The sequence below is a fragment of the Boleophthalmus pectinirostris genome, unplaced genomic scaffold (assembly GCF_026225935.1).
Source record: "Boleophthalmus pectinirostris isolate CB_2022bp ecotype Guang Dong unplaced genomic scaffold, ASM2622593v1 HiC_scaffold_14, whole genome shotgun sequence".
Classification (NCBI taxonomy): Eukaryota; Metazoa; Chordata; class Actinopteri; order Gobiiformes; family Gobiidae; genus Boleophthalmus; species Boleophthalmus pectinirostris.
Window position 1 is genome coordinate 23,676,829 of NW_026571047.1, and position 19,797 is coordinate 23,696,625.

A 19,797-nucleotide genomic window follows, 5' to 3' on the forward strand; every position below is an offset into this window, starting at 1 on the left:
CGCGTACGTCTCTCCCGCTCCGTTTCTGGCAAGGAGTTTGATGGTTAGTAGTTGTAGTCGTCTCATCGGGGAGGCTACCCTGAAACTATCCCGGGACGTAGGAGATCTCATTGAAGCTTTTTAACGCAACTTTTCGGAGTTAACTTGCAGTAAAGTTGGTTATTTCTCCCTCGGACCGTCAACGAAAACCGCAAACATGCCTGTCTTTCACACCAAGACGATAGAAAGTATCCTAGAGCCCGTAGCTCAGCAAATTTCACATCTGGTTATCATGCATGAAGAGGGTGAAGTTGATGGGAAAGCTATACCGGATTTGACCGCCCCTGTAGCCGCTGTCCAAGCCGCAGTGAGCAACCTAGTCCGGGTAAGCCACTTTTTTACCTGTCGCTTGTTTGCCCGCATGCTTCCCCCCATACAATCCTGCTCCAATTTCGACCCCAGAACTCCAGCTAACACACTCAGTTCACTTTCGGTCTCACGATAGCTTTATTTAGAGTTTATTAAAGTAGTTTGACACGGGGCAAAGGGCACAAAGTTACGCCCTTGAAAGCGTGCATTGCCCCCGCCTGCTTGTCCTGCCAGTCCCCGGGTAGACACAGTAGTAGGTTGGGCTACTGTGACTCAACCAGGTAGTTCTGGGTTCTGTAATTCATAAATACTCCCTCCATAACTCAATTTGACGCCATAAAACGCCACTGCAATCATATTTATCTCACTTTTTAGCTCGAGTAATGTTGTAGTTGTGCAGTTAGCAGCCATTAGCCTGTCAAAAGTGCCAGTCTAATGCCAACCAAGCCCTAAATAAGTCATAGATATTAGTCACCTCGTTTCCCCTATAAATGACTGCACATCTAAAACCTTAAAAGGCTTTATGAATGTATTTCCTCATTTAATACAAAGTGAAGTTTAGATTTTTGTCCATAAATGATTCATTGTGTTGTCATTCATTCATTTTAAGATAACAGAGATTGTCCAATATCAGCAAGAAAGGGTTAGCGTTTGCAGACTTCCACTTGCAGTTCTCTAAATTATATTCCTATATTACACAAACTGGATTATTGTGATAGTTAAGACGTGTTATAATGTTGTTATCTCATCAAAAACACACCTGGAGTTGTGTTTTTATTCACGCATGATTGAGTAACACTGCGTTATTAGTCCGTCTACATCTCCCAAGCTAAAAAATGCTCTGTCTTTTACCTTTTAGATCAGCAGAAATTGGCAATTCCAGGGCTAAAATTATCCAAATTATCCTAGTGAAGGTGTGTGGTGTTTACAGTTTGAGAGAACTCGGCCTAAATATGCAAAATGTGTGTGTTAAACGTGTGAATGAAATAAAACAAAACTTCAGGTCTGTTTTGGATGAGGAAACAACTTTAAAACATAGCTCAGAAAATAGTGTAATATGGGCCCTTTAAGTTATGTAGACAGTTACACCTTTATTTATGTTATTATTATTGTATTAAATGTTGTAACATGCACTCCAAAAGTCAAATATACGAACATCAACAATATTGAGATGTAAATATTATATCACTGTAGTGTATATTGGTGGTGTTCGTGTCAAAATCAGTATGTATTGTATTATTTTGTTGTATCGGAAACGTTCCCAGACACACCAAGCTGATAATCTTTCTGAGGATTTTATTGTAAATGAGCAGTGAAGCTAAAAGGATGTCTGTTTGTATAACACAATGTCAACCTTGCTTTAGATTTGATTTTGATAACATCTGCAAATATGGGTTGATAGCGACAACAGATGTAGACAAATTCAGGATGTCAGTATCAACAAAAACAAAAAAAACATATAGGAGCAGCTATATGCTTTTGGTAAACAAAATTTGCCAAAACAAAATGTCAGATGTGGATTTTGACATACCCCCCCCACCCCTTCCTTCTTATATAATTGCGAAACCAATTCTGTGCCCACAATGACATAGTTGAAGCTTTGTCCCATTAATTACCATTTCCAGTGAGTTTATTTTTAAAACATGAGTCAAATGAACTCTTTAACCAGATACAGCTGTGTTTTGAAATAAATTCAGAAGAGACTCCCCCATAAAATAGGGGTTCATTGGGGATAGTCCCTCATAACTTTGGCAGGAAATGTATCATCAGATACTCAGCACTTTGTTTTGCCAATACATTTGACTGCAATCTGATCTAAGCACATTTTTACTTCAAGTAGTTCTTGATTTAGTTGAGTTCTTCTTAATTGTATGTGGTTTAGTCTTGGTTTAGTCTTGGTTTAGTCTTGGTTTAGTCTTGGTTTACTCTTGGTTTACTCTTGGTTTGGTCCTGGTTTGGTCCTGGTTTAGCCCTGGCTTAGTTTTGGTTTAGTCCTTGTTTATTCCTTGTCCTGTGATTGTTTTAATCCTGGTTCCGTCCGGGTTCAGTCCAGGTTTAGTCCTGGTTTAGTCTTGGCTTGGTCCTGGTTTGGTCCTGGTTTAGTCCTGGTTTGTCCTGGTTTAGTCAATGTTTCATCCTGATTTAGTCTTGGTTTATTTGAATCTTCGTTTAGTCCCGGATCGGTCCTGGATTGGTCCTGGTTCGGTCCTGGTTCGGTCCTGGTTCGGTCCTGGGTCGGTCCTGGGTCGGTCCTGGGTCGGTCAGTCCTGGTTTAATTGAATCTTTGTTTAGTCCTAGTTTAGTCATGGTTAAGTCCTTGTTTCATCCTGGTTTAGTCCTGTTTTAATCAAATCTTTGTTTAGTCCTGGTTCAGTCCTACTTTAGTCCTGGTTTAGTCTTTCACATTTACGTTTACGTGCCCAAATAATTTCCCAATATACTGAGAAAATTTAGAAAACTTGTTCTTTAACATATTATCAATTCTCTTATTGCATTATCCAATTGCATTTAGGATCAGACCGGGGTTGTTGAGTGTGGCCGGTCCGTGTGAGACTCATTTGTTGTGGGATAAATTTGGAGAATTGCCCTGGCGTCCCTGGAGGAATGTTTGGAGGAATGCTTACCATTAGCCCCGGAGTTTATTTAGGGGTATTTATAGCTGCAGGGTCCAGTCGTACGCATTATGTAAATGGATGCAGCACTAAACTTCCTATTGACACTGGTACTGAAAGATATTAAAAAGGTCTCGCTTTGAAGATTAAATATTACAGGAGCTGATTTCTGACTGAATTGTTTTACTTTATCTCTTTGCAGCTGATGGCATCAACATTCCCTGGGGGTGTGATGCTAACTGTAGGCACTGCTCTGTCTGAGGTTCTGTTACTCAAGTTAGTAGAGGTGTAACGATATCCAAGTCTCACGATACGATATCTTTACGGTATGAACCTCACGGTGCGATACTTATTGCGATATCATGGGAAAGCTTATGATATGGTGGGGAGGCTCACGATTAGGGATGTAACAATATCCAAATCTCTCTGTACGGTATTTTATATACATCTCACGGTACGATATTTATTGCGATATTTCGTGGAGGCTAAACAGCTCAAACTGTGAATATGCTACTTAAAATTCCTTGACAAGACTTAATCCAAAGAACTAAGACCTAAAAGTGTTTAGAACTGTTATTTCTTCTTGCAGTCTGCACTGAAAAGGAGCAAAGGATCATGGTCTATGTAGTTCCCTCTGTCGTTTTTTAGAGACTTGTAATTGGACATACTGTGATGGTCCACGATATTATTGTGAGAACTTTGACGAGATGATATCATGATATTTCGGTTATTGTTACATCCCTACAAATTAGACTTTAATCTGAGCGTTTTAGCACATCGGGCCCAGAAAGAACTGATTTAGCCTGAACTACAACAAGTGAGCTGAATTTAAGTTAAACACGTCCCTCCTTTTTGTTGAAAATTAAACGCCTAAACAAGACCATGAACGCGTATTGATCGCAGACTCCTGAAACTGTTTGTAATTTGTTCCGTTTTTCAGACACTTTCAGACATCTAAACACTTTTTTGGCTCTGTTTGTTAATGTGTGAATTGTCACCATGGTAACTAACGAACATTTCGCCACACAAATACATGTAGAAACCCCCCAGCGTGATTTTAGTGCAGACTATCAATAGATGAGCCACAGCTGCCCTGAGTGCCGCAAATCTGTGCCAATCGCATTTCTAACCAGTCCCACACACTGTATTTATACACAAGGTGGAAGTCTTGCCAAAGAGCACAACAATAGCAGTATGCAGTATTGTTTTGTTTTTTACAGATCACAAGCAGATTTTCTTTATCCTTACATCCAGACCCTAAATCTTTCGCCACTGGATTAACTACTAGACATGCAGCTGTGAATAATTCCCCAACATCTGGCAGAAAAAGCCTGTCCTACATAAAAGAAAATGGATTTGGGGACAAATGAAAAGAAAAACATCAAATAAATTTTAATTCAAACATTTAGAAACTCTTTAATCTTTCGTGCAGAGTCGCAAGATCAATCTAAATCAAATTAAAATTACAAAAATGAACGGATACAATTAGGAAATCGCAAATGCTGCAATTTTTTTAAGTACCACAATTTCATCTACAAACAAAATATTCTGTCTTAATCATTCTGCATAAAAGACGCAATCCCTGTAGTTTAGATCTGTACAAAATGTTCTGAAATGTGATTCTTGTATTAGTTTATCAGTCCCTACTTCAGTCTTTCTATCTAAAATGAACTTTTAACAGAATCCTATTATTAAAACCAAAATTGCAAATCTAACTAAATAGCAGTTTGATATTTTTTTAACCATTACATAATGTTGTTAAAGCATATTAAAGCAAGTTGTTAAGAGGGCTGATAGGACGTGTAAACAAGCTTGAGTTATAAGGTGATAATGTATCGGGGCCAAGTGTCTCACAGCTTGTTTTGGATTTCCTTCGTCCCCCGGTGGCCAAATCGTCATTGAATACAACTGTAAATGGAGCTACCTCCTCCTGCACCAGCACTAAAGCTCCTTACCTCCTGATTCTCAACATGGTCTTAAAGGTGCACTGTGTAACTTTTATGGTGGAGGGTCCGTTACCTCTTCATCTCCGTGGAAATGTCGTTGCTTTTTTACAGAATGCGCCGCAGTTTTGGATTAAGCTTATCTTTCTCCATGCAGACAAAAAAGTGACACCACCGCACCAGGTTACACGTCAGAAAACATTGAAAATTTGAAAAAAATGCAAGATAGATTTAATGCTAGTTTAATGCTACCGTGGAACATTTCAGGCAAAACAATAACATCAGATGACAGACTCCAACAGTAAAGTTACACAATGCTCCTTTTATGTGTGTACATTGATACTTTACAGTGACATCACGTTGGGGGTGTTCTACGTTCACCTCTACTGGCAGAATGTTCAACAGTTACCATGATCATACAATGCTCACATGTTGTAATTCCAGCCAGTCCAGCCAAAGTGAGCTCCTTCTGGTCAGATTGTGTTCAGTTTAACTTGAGGAACAGAGCTTCAGACAGAGCAGTGCTTACGGTTAGCATCACACCCTCAGGGACTGTTGATGACATCAGCTGCAAAGTGCACTATTTGTGTGATTTTGAAACACTTAAATATGAAATAATATCCCAAGCAGGCATGACTAAATGTGAAACAAAATATTAGAAGAGCAAATTTTCAGGCTTTTTGATCAATTTAACAATATTTAAAGGTGCACTAGGGCTGAACGCTTAAAAAAATTAAGAAATTGAATTGCAATTTTTTTTTTTGACAGTTATTGCAATTTCGATTTCATCCACGATTTTTTTCAAATCAAGTTTCAATGCAAAGGAACATTTGCAAACATCACAGAAACTTACATCACATCAGAGTCCTGCACCAACTATTTGATGCTGGACCATAAAGCCAATTTAAAACCACATGACTAATTTGCATAAACTATAAGCGCTGAAAAAAACGCTCTCTCCTTGTGTGCTGATGTGGTCAGCTTCTGTAAAGGACATGACTCAGTGGAATATGAGTGTTCTTTCTGTGACAGAGCATGTGCTGATGATGGTGAGTCTGTTCTGTGCATCTATCATGATGGAGATGGTTCATGTTGAACTTTACACAAACGCCAGTTTTAAATCCTCACCTCGTCGTGTTGTGGCAGTGGATTACTTTGCGGTTCATAGACCTTGACGCAGACCCGAAATCGTAAATTGGCCTTTAGGAGTAATGCAAAAAAATGCAGCTCTGACACTCCCAAAATCGTGTTGTCTGAGATTTTTGGTCTAAAACGATAGATTGTTCAGCCTTAAGGTGCATTATTATTTTCTGGTCCAATTTCCACCATGTGCTTGTCAAGAGAATTACATGAAACTTAATCTATCTTCATTTATTCAAATACATGTGTTTAATTGCTAAAATAATACTTTAAAAACATGCATGACTCCAACAAACACATTCTCAAACGCATGGAATCCTTTATATCAGTTCATATTTTAGTCTTCTCTCAAATGTTTATGCTCCTGTTATTTACAGTGTGTACTCTGCTTCCCAAATATCCATTATAATAACAGTACCACGAATTGACAACGCACCTGCAGAACCCTTTTCCAGCTCTTGGTTTATCTTGATTACCAGTGCCCAGTTTGAGATTTAGAATTTCAGCATGTCTGACACTAAATACAGTCATTAACCATGCTTAGTTTGACCAATAACAATATGGTGACCTCAATTTTCCAAATTTCCAACCTGAAAGTACATGATTATAGTCTCGGAAATAGTTTCTGAAGACCACATGGAGGCCGCATAACTTTGAGTCGCCATAGAAACGCGCAGATTGTTTTGATTTGGCCCAAAGATGAGATAATGGATGATTGTCTGCAGTGAGTCACAGAACAGAGCACAGAAGGAGTTCACCGCGGCCTTCATCTTTAGCAGCTTTGTTATAAACCAGGAGGAGATATGAGCTCGGACATCTGGACACTATTTAATTTAACACAATTTAAACAAAGCAAAGTCCCTGTGGCCAGAGGATCTATAATGGAAAATATGTAGTATTATATGTAATTATTTAGACTGGGGGAAGTTGTTTAATTGTGTTTATTGTACGCTTATAACACATGTCCAAATACTCAAATATCTGGTTATACAAACTTATTGATAATTTGTAGTGACATCACGCTGGGGGAGTTCAATATGTATATCGATTGATGGTTACCATAGTGACACAATGCAAACATTAGCAAACACCAGCAGAAAAGTTTTAAGATCGTGAAAACTCAAGAAAAATACAAATGTTTTGCGTGACAGGCTTGTTTAAACAAATCACCTCACCTGTTGTAGTTCCAGCTCTTTCTGGTCAGATTGTGTTAAAATAAAGCTCAGATTAAAGTCCAAGGGTACGCTCACATGACAGCACTCCTGGATTTTTTTATTTTTTTTGTCGGATGTGTCGGATCAATAAATATTCACGTCCACATGACAACTTCACTGTTTCAACCAAAAAACTTTGTCCTGTGGACACCACCAGACTCAAGTAACAGATTTTAAAAGGGACATTTTAACTCAAAATGCTCACAATATTCCATAATCTTATTACAGATGCTCCTCCAGAGTTTCTCCTTTTGTTTAATTTGATCAGGTCCAAAACATGAGCTTCATCTCCTCCTTGTTTCACTATTAAGACAATGAACCTCGTCCTAATTAATTAATTGAAAAAAAAATTGTGTCCACACACGTGTCGGATCAATAAATATTCACATCCACACGACAATGGAGCACTGAATGAAAACGATGTAACATATATTTGCAACACCTGTTTGTGGCGCTGTAAACAGGATACAGCCAGAGCCACTGGACACGCAATACTACAAAGAACGCATAAAGTCCTTCCTGCGCGGGGTTCTCGCGGGGGTCAGGTGGCAATGACGGGGTCGCGACGTCATTGTTTTCCAAAAGCTGCGGTTTGCTCATCCACAGTCTCAGATTTCTCCACTCTGGACCGCGATTTCACTCACTCAAAACACCGGCTCTGTGTGGACGAAAGGCCAAAACGGATAAAAACTACACTAACTTGAGTAACAGAGCTTCAGACAGAGCTGTGCCTACGGTTAGCATCACACCCCCAGGGAATGTAGGTGACGTCAGTTGCAAATTATTAAGTAGTAAGTAGTGGCAGAACTTGACTCGGTTAACTTGACGATGCATTTTAAAATTCCAAATATTTAAGCTTTGAATAAGAACAGTATTAAAACCCATTTGCACTATTTTACCCAGCACTTTAAATACAACATAGGTTTCTCTTGCGATATTGAATAGAATTTTAAATCATATTTCCTCAGCTGCCAACCTACTCGTCGTGCCACGATGACAATGAGTAATTAACGTTGCAAACATTTCCAGTTCACATTTGGGAGTGGTCTGGAGCTCATATGAACTGAATAGATGTTTTTGTTTGCTTTGGAATAATGTCCAAAGGGAACAATTGGCAACTCGGAAAAAAACATTAGAAGATTAAAGGTTTGGCTCAAAAAACATTATGCTAATAGAAATATTCCTTTAATCAGTGCGCAAATGTTACTTACTACAGTTTATTTTCAAGCCAATTTGCTGTTATAATGTTGTTTCCGCATCACAAACATATCTGGAGTTGTGTTTTGTTTCATTCACACATGTTTAACTCACAAACCTGGATATTTTGGCATATTTAGTTTTTCTTGTAAACTTCTCTTTAACTTAAACTTCATACACCTTCACTAGAATCTTTTGGATGATTTTTAACCCTGGAATTGCCAATCGCTCCTGAATAAAAAGGTAAAAGGTAGCTGTGACCTACCACTTCATGATGGAACAGAGGATTTTGAGATTTGAAGATGCAGACAGACTAATAAATCAGGATTATTCAGACATGTGTGAATGATACAGAACAAATCCAGGTATGTTTTTGAGAAGATAACAGCTTAAACCTTACAAGAATCAATTTTATTTAATGACCTTTACGTTCATGAACTCAATTTTAAAAGGGACATTTTAACTCAAAATGCTCACAATGTTCCATAATCTTATTACAGATGCTATTCCAGAGTTTCTCCTTTTGTTTAATTCGATCAGGTCCAAAACACGAGCTTCATCTCCTCCTTGTTTCTCTATTAAGACAATGAACCTCGTCCTAATTAAAGTGAATGTCAGGAATGTGAGGAATGCCCAGAAAGCAGGAACGCCGCTCCAACTCCGAGGGGGGCTGAGAAAGGACTGGAGGAAAGAACTGCTTTGGTCAAATAGGAAAATATGCAGTAACTTCGTCATTGTTGAAACAGGATAAACTATTGTAGTGATAAAAACATTACGGCGGAGTCAGTGGAAACCCAGTAAAATGAACGGCCGTTGTAAAAGATTATGTGGTTTTTCCACACTTTAACCTGCACCTTAGTTTGTTAAAGGTCTCACCTGCTTGCCTCCATGGAAATTTTATTGCTTTGCTTGCTTGTTGCCATTGAGACTAGCAGGAGTCAACCAGCCAAGTTACAGGTCAGATCTGAGGAGAGATGAACCTCCTTGAATGCAACGTTTTTAAGAATTTGTAATGGGATAAATACAAGATCTTTCAAGTTCGTGGTCAGTCACCTGCTTGTTTCCATGGATATGTCATTTCTCTGCCTGGAATGTTCCACAGTATGACTTTAAACAACTCTTACCTTACATTTATTAAATTACAGATGTTTTTATAGCTCAAAAATACCTAGAAAACTAGGCATTCTGACTGTGAGCGGGGTTGCCTCTCCACAGATCTGACCTGGAACTTGGTCTGGTCTTGGTCTGGTCTTGGTTTGGTCTTGGTCTGGTCTTGATCTCGTCTCGGTCTTGTCTCAGTCTCCATGAAGAATGCTTTAATTCCATACTGTGAAACATTCCAGACAAAGCGATAACATCTCTATGGAGAAAAGCATTTTGAAAGACCTTCCACTGGAAAAGTTACACCATGCACCTTTAATGCTATACTGTGGAACATTCCAGACAAAGTGACACCGTCTTCAGACTACTTTCTCATGTTTTATCTAATATAACAACCAGAGGTCATATCATCTACCTACATAATTTACTACTTGTACTTTTGCAGCCAACTGTACATGACTGACCTCAACTCTACCACATTAGGAATGCCAGATATCTTCACAGTGAGGTGTTGTATTTTGCACCACATTAAAAAACTCCCTGTGTGTAATGTTTTTCTCATTTATGTACTGTTTAAAGGTGCATTGTGTAACTTTTTGGTGGGGGGTCTGTCATTGCTTTGCCTGGAATGTTCCACAGTATGACCTTAAACAGCTCTACTTTACATTTATCAAATTACAGGTAGGTGGTTTTATAGCGCGAAAATACATAAATAAACATTCATTCTGACTGTGAGCGGGGTTGTCTCTCCACAGATCTGACTTGTAACTTGGTCAGGTTTGGTCTTCATGAAGATAGAAACGTTTAATGCCATACTGTGAAGCAACAAAAGTTACACAATGCACCCTTTAAGATTTTTGCCAAACTTGAATTTTAACTTTTAAGGTGCTGTATAGATGTTATTGCTTCGCCCGGAATGTTCCACAGTCTGACATTAACTTAACCTATCTTCCTGGAGGGAAATCAGCTGGAAAGTTCCCCTGGCTGGAAGGTCCCCAAGCTGGAAAGTCCCCTTGAAATGTACCCTTTATGGAACTAAAGGCCAGCGAAAACGTCCCCCTTCTCCTGGGCACAGCAGGTACCCGTGTGGCGCCCAGAGGGAGGAGGGGGACGTTCCCACGGAGAGAATGGGACGCTCGAGCTGGAACTTTCAAGCCAGCGGGAGGCTCGAGCAGGGATTCAGATATCATCTTGGAGAGGTCAGATCTGTGTGGAGGCGAGCATACTGACTTTACGGACACATGTCTTCAAGACCTTTTATTGAAAAACTGTAGCGTTCGATAAGTTTAATGCCATACTGTGGAACATTTTGGCAAAGCAATAAAACCTTCATGCAGAAAAGTTACATAGTGCACCTTTTTGAAGATTTTACAACTTAATCGAGCAGTTTGCTATTGAACCAGACTAAAAGAGGCTCTAAATATGCAGTAAAGGTTTTGGTACCATACTGTTTTTCTTGCTATATTTACTGTGCATTATATTAACTTGTCAAACTCAACATATTCTTTTGACTTGACACTATTCAAGTGTGTTGCTTTGTCCGTGTTTGACATTATGGGTGTGAGTCATGTCCGGTTAACACTTGCTGCATCTCATGACATAACCAACCAATATGTAGAAGAAAATGTGCATCTTTAAGTGACAGTTATTGTGAGTAGAGTTGTTGAAATATATTAGTTATTTCTATAATACTCAGTCGATAGCTCCAGCAGAAATCACTATGGGCCTATACCTGATATTTACAATGTATTTGAGCAAATTTGTCTTGCCCCATTACAGATATATTGTCTAAGCAACCCTTGAGGTCAAAATACTGTCAAAGATTGAGGACGTGTGTGCTTAGATTACTAGACGTGGTGGCAGCAAACTCCTCTCTGGTCTCTGAAGGTTGCGAAAACTTTATAAACTCATTGTGGTGAATAATTAGAATGCTTGAAATGCATAAGGGAGTGATAACTTCGGACCACTGCAAACTGTTTTAAGATGCCACGCCTTTTGGTGCATTGTTTAACTTTTTTGGGTCTGTTAAATTATTTTCTCTATGGAAATGTTATTGCTTTGTCTGGAATGTTTCACAGTATGGCATTAAACCTTTCTTCTATCTTCATGAAGACCAAACCAGACCAAGTTACAGGTCAGATCTGTGGAGAAGTGACCCAGCTCACAGTCAGAACGCCTGTTTTTCTAGGTATTTTTGAGCAATAAAACCACGTGTAATTGCATAAATGTAAAGTAGAGCTGTTTAATGTCATACTGTGGAACATTCCAGGTAAAGCCATGACATATCCATAGAAACAAGTAGGTTACACAATGCACCTTTAAGTATGTTTGCAGCTATTAACACAAACTGAAGATGGTAATGTACTGTAAAGGTTTATATTGTGAAAAGGACAAAATGTCAGTGTCTTTAAACCCTTTGACTGAACCAAACAGGCTGTGTTTTATTCCAGGCCTCATTATTTTTATGGCTTCTGTTTATGACCAGGATGAAGAGAAAGAATCCCAGTGAACTCTCGCTCGGAGCAGATCAGCTCCTAATGTCAGACTTCCTGTTTGTTTTCCCTGTAGGATTCACATGATGGTGCACAAAGGACCTAATGCAATGCTAAATTATTATGTTCAGAACGCTAAGAAATTTTTCTACAGGAAAGAGAACCACGGCTGTTTTTATCATCACATGTGTTGGCGTTGAGTTTGTGGTTTTTGAAGAAAGTTTAACAAGTTTTGAAGTGTGAAAAACGAGTGCCATGGTGTTTTGCAGATGTGTGACAGATTTTGTGGCACTTTTTCTTGAAACCTTGATGCATTATAATTTAAATGGCCCATAATACGCTATTTTCTGATCTATAATAATGTTTCCTCATCACAAACAGACCTGGAGATGTTTTTTGTTTCATTCGCCCATGTTTAACACACAAATCCAACATATTTAGAGTTCTTCTCAGCCTAAATATGCAAGTAGTTCCACCTTGTGATGTCATGTGGTGATACAGGAAGTGCTCTCTTGTGTTTTTAAACTCCACACACCTTCACTAGAATCATTTGGATGATTTCAGACTGGAATTGCCAATCTTTACTGAACAAAACGTAAAAGGTAGCAACTTAAACTACAAATTCATGACATCACAAGGTGGAACAGAGCATTTTGAGCTTTGGAGACGTAGACAGACTAATAATAAAGGGTTACTCAAACACAGGTATGTTTTGATGAGGTAACAAGTAGGGATGGGCATGATTAATCGATAATTGATCATTAAGAATTTCATCGATTACGTTAATTTTAATCGACAAACCGAATGTAGGTTGCTGTGCGTAGCGTGACCAAACAGGGGTCCGTACATGTGTCTCTGCATCAGAAGGAGCGAGACACAGACAGACAGTCGGTCAGCCTGCAACGTACCGAAACACAAATGCATATTTAACGATGACTTCTACAAGAAATTCCACGCTTTCCGTTGCGTTCGGGACAAGTGTGAGTCCATGTGCACAGTGTACAAAGCAGGAACATATGTTTCGGTGTCCAGAGGGAAAAAGCTTTACCAGGTGAGAATCGCGCAATGTCGATGACGAGTCCCCACCTCCCACCCCCCGTACGGTGTCCTGGTTTTGACAAATGCAAATATGGTCACACTAACATGTATTCCACTGAGTCATGTCTTTTAATCCAACAGAAATTGACCGCATCAGTGACACAAGAGCTGTAGTTTTATCTTCGCTGAGTTTAGCGATGCGGTTTTAAGTTTCGTTTCTATGAGAGTTGTGCAAAACTGAATTAAACACATTATAATGTCAAACGGATTGATGTGGCTCTAGAGTCGTTACGGTTTATATGTCGTAAAGTTGAATTTATTTATGCAGATTAGTAGTGCAGATAGTAATAATAATGATGATCATTTTAATATAAAAACGTTAATGATTAATCGATAATCGATCGTTAATTCTTCCGACGATCGATTAAGAAAATTTCATCGAATGCTCATCCCTAGTAACAAGATTATAACATGGCTAGAAGCTCACAAGAGTCAATTTTGCATACACGAACACAATAATCCCATTTAAGGCTGTGCAATTAATCAAATTTTGATCGCGATTTCAATTTGTGTGTCAAACGATTTCAAATGATTGAAACGACTGAAACAATTTAAAGCTTAAAGTTTTTTAAGTGTAGTTATATTTAGTATATTTTTTAATATAGAGATTGTAGAACAGCTGGATATATAGTTTATTTTGGATACATTTATGTTTTTCTATTTCTTATTTCATGTTCAAAGTATATTTTATTCATTTTATGTTTTACACATCGCAAAAATGCTCCAAGGTTCATATTTGTAGCCTACTTTTATTTTTAATTTAAGTGTTTTGTGTAAATTATCAATAACAAAGCGTTTTTTTGAGAGAGCAATGCCAAATAAATGCATCGTAACAAAAAAAATCGTGTTTGAATAACTGTGATTTCAGTACTTTGATTTCAGATAATGATTTTTTTCCATAAGTGAGCAGCCCTAATCCCATTATAAAATATATTTTGTTATTTGCAGGTGGCTTTCTACTTTCACAATAATATGCATTCTTTTCCATTTGGTGATTGCGGTAACTTAAATTTTGATTTGATTGCGATATATTGTGCAGCCCCTCCTGATACCACAATTATAATTTGCCATAAGACTTTATTGCTTTTACATCATCTTACATATTTGGACATCTCCCCTCTTTGTTTGAGCTCCACCCAAACTCTTTAATCTTCTTTAGAGAGGAAATACAAGCCGTGTTAACTCAAGTGCGTTGCATTAGAAATCATTTCCTGTCACCTGTTACCCCCATGGCCCTACGGTACACTTCAGTTGAATAGGCAGAGTTCAGTTTTAAATGTTTGCGTAGACCTCGGGGAGAAGACATTATCTTGTCTGTGGGCGCGGTTTGGATTCTTGAGTGTGATGGAAATAGCATGAGTCAAGGAAATGGAGCGAGAGGAGGAAGTACAGGAAGCCCACTCAGGAAAAGCAGCTGCGTTGACAACAGACGCTGAATACGACTGTTGACGTATTTACAACGTCCAAAACGCCGAACAAGATTAATCACATCACAGCCGCTTTTGAGTTAGTGACTTCACGCAACATCGCGGTTAAAGGCCACTTACACATTGTTTTATGTAACTGAGCAAACTCTGTCATGCCCGTGGATTGTTTAAAGAAGTGGACTAAGTGAGTTTGACGTCACCAATAGCGTTCGGCTCCAGTCAAATGAAGCTCATCAAGGCCAGAGTTATATAGGAGCAAATTTGGAGTCGAGTTCCATATTAGGATTAGGAATTAATTTACAAACGACGAAATAAAAACACCAGGGTCACGTAGAGTTAACATTAATATTTTAAGAACAAAATGGCGAGCCTGACAGCAGCAGTTACGGAGAGTGCAGTTTTCCGATACAAAGTGAATTGGAGTCGATGGAGCCAAAAGCGTGCCCATGTCCATTTATATACAATCTATGGTCTTGCGACAGAATAAATATAATGTATAAGCAGCTCTTGAGGTCAAACTATCAGGAAGGGTGTCAGATTATCAGGAAGTGTACCATTAGCATGTTAGTTGTTAGCTGTACCTTAAGTTTTGTGCATTGGCCTCTGAAAGCTGTGAAAAGTGCTTATAAACTGATTGCTGTGAAAAATTAGGATGCTCTAAATTAGGGGTGTGCAAAAATATTGAAACATCGATATATCATATCGTTTAATTTGATACAGTATCGATATCGTGGGCTGTATCGATATATATCACCAAGAGTATTTTTAGGTATATTTTACTAAATTATTTTGTATAATAGAACTACAATTTTGTTGACATTTTCACCATTTTGAGTGAAATGCGTGTTTTCATATTAACTTTGCACAAACTCAGTGGACTTTGCAGATACGATACATACCTCAATACATAGGCCAAGATACGATACATATCTCGATACAGTGAGCTTTCGATTCGATATGATATATTTCAAGTCTATTCAATACAGTTCAATTAAAAAAATATTTCTACATCATGGCTGTGATACTAAAAGTCTTTGTTAAACCACGTCTTGTGCAAACTGAATATAAAACACGCCCATTTTAATCATCAAACATTGAAAATGTCAAATGTGTTGCGTAATCAAGTTTCTTCCTCTGTACAAGCAACAAAACTGTAAAGCTGTAACAAAATAATTGAGTAAAATATATCAAAAAATACTCTTGGCGATGTATCGATGCAGCAGCCCACAATAACGATACGGTATCATCACATTAAACGATGCGATATAGTGATATTTTAATATTTCAATATTTTTGCACACCCCGCACCCCCTTAGACTTTAGTATCACAGCCACGATTTAGCCTTTGTTTTTCACTGAACTGTTTCGAACTGATTTACAATATATCATATCTAATCATATTGAATCCAAACTGCACTGTATCGAAAAACGTATTGTATCGTGGCTTATGTATCGTAACGGCAACTTCTTAATGATACCCAGCCCTACTCTAAATTGCTCCAAATTCATAAGGTAAGTGAGGAATAACTTAAGACCACTGCAAACTTTTTTCACATTTTTAAGACCGTAAAAATCAGGTACATCACCTTTTTAGGTTGTATAAAGATTGGTGTCACGCGAAATGCTCAGTTGAAGCCACACAGATGTTGTTGGCTCATTAAGATGCTCGCAGAAGTATAACCTTGACTTAAAGGTACACAGTAGTTTTCATCTTTAGCCCATTTATGGACAGAATATTTTAGAGGTCATCCCATCCAAAATCTCCCCGTAGAGAATATACAACACATCCGACGCAGCTGCACCAGATGCTTTCTCTCACTTATGGTCGATCATTCGTTTTTGTCCCAGTAGTTTTTAAACTTGATGTCAGTTCTAATAAAAAAAACTAAACAGAAAAACGGTGTATCCATTGTTGGGTTTTTAGTCAGATGAAAGTTAACAGTGCTGAACCTGAGGTGTGGGGTTTAAAAGGGAAACAAATTTTAAGGAAACTGTAACCTGTATAACCGCAAACGATAATACTTTATTTAAAAAAAAACTGATTAAAACAAAAACAGCAACATAAAACTAGTTAATTTTAAATGATTTGCAGTGGTTCAAAGATATTCCTGTAACCTTTTGCATTCAGAGTGTCTTGACTATTCACCCCGATGACTTTAAAAGTGCTTTTCACAACTTTTAAAGACAAGAGCTGGCTTTGCTGACGGTGAAGTTGGCAACAGTTGGCATGCTAGCGGTGCACTTCCTGATTATCTGACAATAAAACGCTTTAGAACTTCAGAAGCGGACATATTTTAACCTCAAGAGCTGCTTAAACGATTTAATATAATATAATCTGTTCTGGAGAAAGAGAAATTTTGCTCTAAAATGGAAAAAAAATCAAGTACAGACTCTTTAATGAACATAGGAACTTTTTTTTGGGAAACTTAAGCTACTCATGTTTTCTAGATCACCATATTTTTTCCCTCTTTCCTGACGTAAAAACAACATTCAGATCAAATTCTTCAGATTGTTATTGTAAACTCCTGTATTGATATTATTAACATTCCCTGTCGTCTCCAGTCTTGAACTCAGGCCTTGTATTTTTAGAAAGAGGAGGTTATTTTATGAGTGTTGCGTTTGTAACCCGCTCGGGCGTCTGAAACGGGAGCTGCGCAGTTGTGGTGATGTATGAGGGGAGTGTCGGAGGGGGGTCGGTTCAGTCAAGGCCCTTTGATTTGTGAGTTTCAACACCTCGTACACGGTGTCTCTGCCTCCTGGATGACTGCTGCTCAGCCTGACCGACCTTTACAACAAAGTAGATTTAGTCTTGTATTGCTCTACAAACTTTAAACTTTTCTATCTTCATGGAGACCAAACCAGACCTAGTCACAGCTCAAATTAGTGGAGAGCTGCCTGTTTTTCTAGGTATTTTTCAGCTATAAAACCACCTGTAATTTAGTAAATGTAAGGTAGAGCTGTTTAATGTCACACTGGGGAAACATTCCAGACAGAGAAATGACATATCTATACCAACAAACAGATGATATAGCCTCCACCAAAAAGGTTACGCAATGCACTTTAAGAAAAATATTGCAGTGATTTGGTGATAGAAGTATAATTAAAGTGGCTTTCAATATTCTTTCATTCACATCAACAAGACAGTCTAAAGTATTGCTTGTTAACCAAAAATGAACTCTGCTATAGACCACAAGTTTTGCTGTAGACCTGATATTTTAAAGGGATAGTTTGGAATTTTGGACATAGGACCTAATTTCCTAGTTAGCCAGAGTTTTGGAGATGTGTGGAGACACTTTTTTAAATATTTCATCCAGTCCTTGTATTTGTAGAGGTCACTGGTGCTAGGCTCGTGCATGTCAATGGCCATAGTTATCCTGCCACTAAAAACAGTCTTACCCACTCCACAAAATACCCAAAGCAAATTTATTATTACACCAGACTGTCCATGTAAATGTCTGTGTCAATAGAATAATGTTTGAAATAAAACTAACCTTGCATCGCATGAATCCTCACATGTTGAGGGACTATTTTCTCATATATCAGTCCGCCACTGCCAAGCTTTCTATCAGGAAGTACAACTCACTGCTGCTGCTCAGACATAAATCCTTCAAATGCAAGGTTGGTTTTACTTCTAAAATTATTCTGTCAACACAGACATTCACATGGACAGTCTGTTGTAATAATAGTTTTGTTTCAGGTGTTTTGTGGAGTGGGTAAGACTGTTTTTAGTGGCAGGATAACTATGGCCATTGACATGCACTAGCCTAGCACCAGTGACCTCTGCAAATACAAGGACTGGATGGAATATTTAAAAAAGTGTCTCCACACGTCTCCAACACTCTGGATCACTAGGAAATGAGGTCCTACGTCCAATATTCCGAACTGTCACTTTAAGTATCTTTCATAGTGGAGGATCTGAAACTTACTTCTTTCCATGGATATATTGCCTGGAATGTTCCACAGTAAGGCATTACACTTATTTATCTCTACGGAGACAGCAGGTGACGAGATGAGCCCACTCAGTAATTTATTCAAGACAGTAAAAACCTGCTACTGAGTGAATGCAAGATGGATTTGTTTCATGCCATAGTGGGACATTCCAGACAAAACAATGACCTCTCCATGAAGACAAGCAGGTGGCGGACCCTCCACTCCAAAAACTCCAAAAGTTACTCAATGCACCTATTAAAAATTCCAAATCATTGACATTTTAAAAGTTTTGATCTATATCTGATTATACTTTGAATAATTGCACAGACCTACAAAGGGTTTTTAATTTATTAGGGCTGTGAAAAAAATCTTTGTGCACATTTTAAACCAAATCTTATTACTAAATAATACTATTTTCTGATATGTTATAATGTCGTTACCTCATCAAAAATATGTCTGGAGTTGTGTTTTGTTTCATTCCCACATGTTGAACACAAAAACACTGCATTAGGCTGAGTTCCTCTCTCAATCAGAAAACACATTGTGATGTCATGTGATAGAGGAAGTGCTCCACTGTGTTTTTAAACTCCATACACCTTCATTAGAGTCATTTGGATAATTTCAGCCCTACAATTGCTGATCTCTACTCAACAAAAGGTAAAAGGCAGCTATTAACTTGAAAACTACCAGATTGTGACATCACAAGGTAGAAAAGAGCGTTTTCAATCAGTCAATTTGCTTAATATATGACTTTTTAATAGTTGAGAGATGCATAAATATCTATTACTAGTTAATCTAATAACACACTTCATGAACACGCTGTGTCAGAACTCTAAACTACACCGTTAGAAGGTTTTGTAAGACCATGACATGGCAAAATGTCAGCTCTTTGTAAAGGCCATTCTCTTCCCTAAAATAATTAAACCCTCTGATTTTCAAATTACAATTTCGATAGCACGGGATCATTCAGACCAAACCCACATCTGCTGGATATATCACATGTTTTATTGGATTCTGACTCTGGTCTCTGAGGTCTATGGACACGAGGCTGTTGTCAGAATTATTTTATAAAGGAAGCAGATGGCGAGGTGATTTGTGACCCATTTCCTCAATTGAAGGACTCAAAGATCAGAGATGACAATGGCCCACACAATCCAGACTGAGGGCATTGCCAAGGACAAACAGATATGAAGATCTGTTCCTATAGATAAAAGATTGCTTAGTATTCCTCTCTAGTTCAGTATATCTTTCAAATATTGTATGAAAAAGTACAAACTGCATACAATATTTACATT

The 19,797-nt window shown here is 38.2% G+C and overlaps 1 protein-coding gene across 1 annotated transcript in view; it reads left to right on the forward strand.

The window, feature by feature from the left end:
- Positions 1-19,797, forward strand: part of vclb (vinculin b) — a 73,287-nt gene continuing 53,490 nt past the window's right edge. The window contains exon 1 of the mRNA XM_055150158.1: positions 1-364. Coding sequence (XP_055006133.1) covers positions 197-364 — 168 coding nt within the window. The 5' untranslated portion in view covers positions 1-196. The remainder of the gene's footprint in view (positions 365-19,797) is intronic.